This window comes from Setaria italica, chromosome VI (assembly GCF_000263155.2).
Source record: "Setaria italica strain Yugu1 chromosome VI, Setaria_italica_v2.0, whole genome shotgun sequence".
Taxonomy (NCBI): domain Eukaryota; kingdom Viridiplantae; phylum Streptophyta; class Magnoliopsida; order Poales; family Poaceae; genus Setaria; species Setaria italica.
The window spans coordinates 32,354,406-32,360,688 of NC_028455.1; the positions used below are offsets into that span (position 1 = coordinate 32,354,406).

A 6,283-nucleotide genomic window follows, 5' to 3' on the forward strand; every position below is an offset into this window, starting at 1 on the left:
CCCGCCTCCCCCCAACCCATTTCCTCTCCCTCAGCTCAGGCCAGGCCGCCGGTGTGCCTCCGCCTCCTCCTGTGCTCTGCTCTCCTCCCCTCCCCGCGGCCCCGCCGGATCGCCCAGAGCCGCCGCCTCGCTGCCGGATTCACACCGAGCCGTCGCGAGGCTCTACACACACACCTATTTTCTCATGGCGCAGCGCGACAAGAAGGTGGAGGAGCCAACGGAGCTGCACGCGCCGGAGCTCACGCTCTGCGCCAACAGCTGCGGCTTCCCGGGGAACCCGGCCACCAAGAACCTGTGCCAGAACTGCTTCCTGGCCGCCTCCGCCTCGGCCTCGGCCTCCGTCTCGCCGCCGTCGCCGTCCCCTTCTACTACCACCGCGGCGTTCGACAAGCCGTGGCCAGCTGCGGCCTCCGCCTTCTCTGCGCCAACGCCGCTGGCGGTGGTGGCGCCGTTCTCTCCGGCCGTTGACCGGCCAGCGGGGGGGCCCGTGGAGTCGTCCTCTTCCAACAAGGCGCCCCGGACGTCGTCGGTCAACCGGTGCCATAACTGCCGGAAGCGCGTGGGGCTGACGGGGTTCCGGTGCCGGTGCGGCGAGCTCTTCTGCGGCGCGCACCGGTACTCGGACCGCCACGACTGCAATTTCGACTACAAGGGCGTCGGCCGGGACGCCATCGCCCGGGAGAACCCCGTCGTGCGCGCGGCCAAGATCGTTAGGTTCTGAGAGGGAGGGAGCATCGGACGGAGGACGCCTACACCGATCCGCAGAGATCGATCGATCGTTGGATCTCCCTCTCAAGTTCCCTTTTTATTTCTCTTTTCTTTCTTTTCCTTCTTTACAAGAAATTTAAAGGTGACCGGTCGAGCGAGGGTGTTATCATCGTGCTGTTCTTGAGGATCCCATAAACAAGAAGAAGAAGATGAAGGAAAAAAGATGGAGCAGATCATGGGAGGCATGGCAGGCGGGGAAGCAGCTACGAAAGGGATCAAAAGCAAGAACAGTGCGATGATAATGTTGTTGTAGCGGTGGTTGGGGGTGGAGGGGAAGAGATAGGGTTGGTTTGGTGTGTTGTCCTACTACAAATCACAATCTTCTATTTAATTTTCTCTCTCTCTCTCTCTCTGTATAAAATTAAATTATAAATTGGAATCTCCCTATTGCCCAGCTTGAGCTACTACCTCCTTGTTTATTCAATTCCAGTGGTGGCGATTTGTCATGACAGCTAAACCATTGATGTTTGTGGTGCTCCGTGGTGGTTGGATGGATGGATGGATGGATCTGTTCACCTCTCACCAGCCTGTTGATTGGTACGTGCACTTGTGTATTGCTCGCCGTCTAACCCATCTTTTTCAATTGTTTTTTTTGTAGACATTGCTGCCTTGAGCTTATCTTGTTCCCCTAGGCGTTGAGTACAAAATTGTACAGTAGTTGGGAGAGAGAGAAAAAAAACTCAGAAAGGCATGACCAAACCCTGGTGAAAGAAAGGTCCGAGCATCCATCCATCAAAGATTTTTGTTGCAAGAACAGGACGCCCCCCGTTTGTCGCAGTAGGCGGGCAGCTGAGTGCCGAGTTAGGTCGCCGTGACGTCGTCCCGAGGCCGGCCGGCCGCAGAAAATTCGCGCCGGGCCGGCCGGCCGGAGGTGGAGGTGGAGGTGGAGGGGAGGATCTTTTGCCCGATCCCCCACCTCCACCGCCGCGTCCGTCCACTACCACTTGCCGCGATGCGCAGCGCAGGTCGGCGGCGTTTTTGTTCTATTTTATCTTAGCTTCTAGTGGCGCGAGCGGGCGGCCGATCGATGGATGGATGGATGGATGCCATCGTGGACGCCACGCGGCCCAGGCTGGATCGGAACGGGACGGCGCCCGGGCGGCGGGCCAAGGGATCTTTCTTTTCCCCCGCCTTTCTTCCCCGTGACGCCCTGGCCTGGTCGCGTTTGGCTGGCCGCCACCTCCGGCAGGCTGCGAGCCGCGCGCGTCCGGGTTCACCGTGTGCTCCGCTCTCGATGGTGACCGGAGGGCCTACGGAAATTGCGTTCTTGATCGCTGTCCGTCACTGTTACCTTTGGCGCTAGATACGTCGTATCTTGAACAATCCGTCACAGGCTCGCAACAGGTATTTTTTTACAGAGATTGCAGATTCACGTGACACTGGCGCTGACCTGTTTTCACGTACGTCCAGTTCTGGTGCCCAATGGTTGTAGTTTCAGAGGAACATGGTGTGGCTATACGGGGTCTCTGCGATTGGCTGCGAGGTGGTGGTGATCCAGAGAGGAGAGAAAATTAACTGTTGGTGGGCACAGCTGCTCAGGCAGGCTTTTCTCGTTCTTATCTTTGCTCGGATCAAGGACGACGATCGGGTGCGGAAAACAAATACCTGAGGCCTTGAGTACAATGATTGGGACCGGGGAGCTGGATTGGCCGATTGGGGATGCACACCGATATGATGCCCGGCCTTTCGGACAGCCCTAAAGGGCAGGTTCGCTGAACCTTTTGCTGTTGCTTGACATCTCTGCCCAGCCGAGCATCTTTCTGCCCCGTTCAATTTGAGGCTATATGTTTTCCACTTTTCTCTCTGGTCTGGTGTTAGGAGGAGGGGCTTGGTGGCTTGGTGCAATGGAACTTTTGACAAAGTAGCCCATAGGCCAGTGCAAAGACCGAGATCCTGCTAGAAAGAAATACACAGTGAGTCATGAAGGAACTGGAAGAACTCAAGAAGCGAGCGGAAAGCCGGCGGTGTATGGACAGGGAGAGCTCCCCTCACTTTCATGCAGTATTTTGGTTTCAGTGCGGCCATTCATCTGGGTGAGCACCCAAATACTTCGCAAGCCTTTGAGCCCACTTGACCCCGCCGTGCTTGGTTTTATAAGTTTCATTGCTGCCAAATTGCAATGTTCGGATGTTCCCCACTCTCTTTACGAGTGTTTTTTTTTATCAGTTTAAGGTTTTTGGAGATTAGTCTTCTTTGTCATTTTTTATTAGGTGCCAGGGCTGTATCTTTTTTTTTTGCCGGATTTTATAAGGAAAACACTCAAATACCACGCTCATGTGCTCTCAACCTTTAATTAAGCCATCATCCAAGTAGTTATGAAAAACTTATCATCAAGTCCTAACACACAATTTTAGGCCAAACAATGAGATGTTACAATGACAAAGGAAAAAAAAGACCAATCTTAGCTCATTATGTTTACTCTTCTACATTGGAGGCTTTGACGGCACCTTCCCTAAAAAGGGATTGTAAGTACATGTATTCATATAGTTAATGATGTTCCATTGTTTTTTTATATCATCTTCATGACTAAAAGACGTGACAAGAAAGCCAACTAAGCACATCTCATTTTAACATGAGAAAAATAGTGTGCGTGTTGTATTTGCATTACCAAAGTGGATATGGATGAAGCCAAACAACAGAAATTATATCATGCAACTTACTCCCTCCATACTCATAAAACATGTCGTTTAGGACATAATTGTGCTTACCAAGGAGTGATTAATTAGGGGGTATTTTTCCCTATGCGCCCCTATTAAATAGGGTTGCGGGTACATTCCATATGAGAAAGAACCATAACTCAAATGGCTAGCGTAGGGTGTCGTGAGCCCTAAGGATTGGGTTTTTGTTTCGGCTGAACGTGGCTGAGCGCGTTTCTGTGCGATTTTGGCCAGGCGCGCGCGAAAGATGCATGTCGCTGTGCACTGGCGCTCGTTTGTTTCGTTCGTTTTTTTGTTTGAGTTCACTGGCGCTATTTTCTTTTCACTGCGCGCGTGGTCAATAGGCCTGACGCTTGGAGTGCTTCGTCTATTTAAGCACCTCGTACCTAGCTTCCTGCATCTACTACCTTGCCTCCTTGCTTGCTTGCTTAAACTACCGTGCTTGCTTGTTCTTAGCCATGTTCATCTACGACATGGCTTAGTTTTTTTTCTTCTTCCACTTCTCCGTACGGCGCAATGGGTGATCCGTTCCCTGCCTTTGATCTGAATGTTCGTATAGAACAAGATGACGACGGCAACCTTCCCTTCAATCTCAACGAGCCAATATTGGAGGATCACAACAACGGTATTGTGTCCATTGTTACTCAGTTTGCTCTTTCCATTTATGATATTCATAGCAGCCACTTGCAAATGTCGTTTCCTTTCTCAGTTTGCTGTTTCCTTTTTCAACAGGAATTGATTTGAACTTGCCACTTGATGAATTTGGTGCTGTTGACTTCGATTATGTACAAAACCTCTCAGGTAAGCCATGGCTATTATTTGACGTGGATTTGATTTGATCTTGTCACTTGATGCAATTAGATTTTTTTATTGGTAAGCATGGCAATTATTTTGAATGTGCCATTAGATAAACCTGCATGCCGTATCTACTACTCCGTGGCTATTGTTTTTTTAACATGCGCTTGTTTAATTTCTTTTAATTGAACAAGTCGTGGCTAACAAGTGATTATTTTTTTAATAGAATATGCTGCTCCCGTTGAAGCAAACCATCAAAGAAAAGACATGACAGAAGATGTCAGAAAACAAATTTATGAATCATTGTTGGCTAGAAGCAAGAATGGAAAACTAGGCAAGAAAGATACAACAATCGTTGCTGATCAGTTTGGAGTGCACATTCAGACAGTTCAGCGCTTATGGAAGCAAGGTAAAATCCAACTTGCAAATAACATTCCGGTTGTGGTTGCTAGTCGAAAGAAGGGTAGAAGTGGTCGTAAGGCAGTCCCTCTAGATTTGGAACGATTGCGCAACATTCCTCTCAAGCAAAGAATGACCATAGAAGATGTGTCCAGTAAACTTGGTATTAGCAAAGCTAGGATATAAAGATATTTGAAAAAAGGTTTGCTTAGGCGCCACTCTAGTAGCATCAAACCATACCTCAGAGATGCTAACAAGAAGACTAGGTTGAAGTGGTGTGTTGATATGATTGAGCAAGGTTTGGTTGATGATCCAAAATTTAAGGATTTGTTTGACTTTGTGTTCATTGATGAAAAATGGTTCTACCTCTCTCAAAAATCTGAAAAATATTATTTGCTGCCCGAGGAAGATGACCCACATCGCACTTGTAAGAACAAGAACTACATCCCTAGGCTCATGTTCTTGTGTGTATGTGCTCGGCCAAGGTTTAGGAATGGAGAATGTGTTTTTGATGGAAAAATAGGTTGTTTTCCACTTGTCACTTATGAACAAGCTATTAGAAGAAGTCACAATCGTATTCGTGGAGAAGAAGTAATCAAGCCAATTACATCAATCACAAGGGATGTGATCAGAGATTTCATGGTAAATAGAGTGTTCCCTGCAATTCGAGCCAAGTGGCCAAGAGAAGATGTGAACAAGCCAATTTTCATACAACAAGATAATGCACCTTCTCATTTAAAAGTGGATGATCCTATTTTTTGTGAGGCTGCTAAGCAAGATGGTTTTGACATTCGGCTAATTTGTCAACCACCCAATTCTCCGGATTTTAGCATTCTAGATTTGGGGTTTTTTAGAGCTATTCAAGCTATTCAATACAAGAAGGATGCAAAAATAATTAAAGATCTTGTTCCAGCCGTGCAACAGGTAAATGATCAATTGTTTCTTACAACAAGATAATGCACTTGTTTCATTGTTTCTTCAATAACTAATTCATTGATTTCTTCATCATATTTTTTAGGCATTCTTAGAGTACTCTCCATGGAAAGCAAACATGATTTTTGTAACACTACAAAGTGTTTTGAAAGAAGCCATGAAGCTCCAAGGATGCAACAAGTTGAAAATTCCTCACATGCAAAAACAAAAACTTGAGAGAGAAGATAGGCTGCCATTGCGAATCTCCTGTGAACCTTCCTTGCTAGCTGAAGCCATTAGTAGCCTCCCTGCAAATTAGAAGATGGAAATTAGCTTATGCAAATTAGAAGATGCAAGTTACGGATCCTACAATGTATCTTAGGTTATATGCATGTACCTTACTGAACTTGCTTTGCTTCATCTTCTTTGTTGGCCTGGGGACTGATCTTTGTTTGCTTCATCTTCTCATCGTGCTCCTCCAACTTCTTTACAACTTCCTTGGGCAGAATGATGGTGTTACCATGCATTTCAAATTTTTCCACATCAGGAATGAAGAACTCACAATCAAACTTGTCCACGCCATAGAGGAACCTTGCTGGCACATCGTAGTCTTCATGCAAAAGGCCACAACGGGCACACCTGCAAGAGTTGCAGCAAGCTTAGAAGCAGGCTTCTCCGAAGACGCCGCTAGCGTGGAACGTGCCGCAGCGAGGACACTGTACCTCCTCGACGGAGTCTGGCACCTCCTCGAC

At 47.8% G+C, this 6,283-nt stretch overlaps 2 protein-coding genes across 2 annotated transcripts; both read left to right on the forward strand.

The window, feature by feature from the left end:
- On the forward strand, positions 1–1,175 carry LOC101772607 (zinc finger A20 and AN1 domain-containing stress-associated protein 11). The gene has a single exon (XM_004973796.3). The coding sequence runs from the start codon at positions 185–187 to the stop codon at positions 719–721; it is 537 nt and encodes a 178-aa protein (XP_004973853.1). The 5' UTR covers positions 1–184; the 3' UTR covers positions 722–1,175.
- Positions 1,176–4,809: 3,634 nt separating this feature from the next.
- Positions 4,810–6,021, forward strand: LOC111257656. The gene is made up of 2 exons (XM_022827660.1): positions 4,810–5,543; positions 5,638–6,021. The coding sequence occupies exons 1-2, from the start codon at positions 4,905–4,907 to the stop codon at positions 5,848–5,850; spliced, it is 852 nt and encodes a 283-aa protein (XP_022683395.1). The 5' UTR covers positions 4,810–4,904; the 3' UTR covers positions 5,851–6,021.
- The last annotated feature ends 262 nt before the right edge of the window (positions 6,022–6,283 follow it).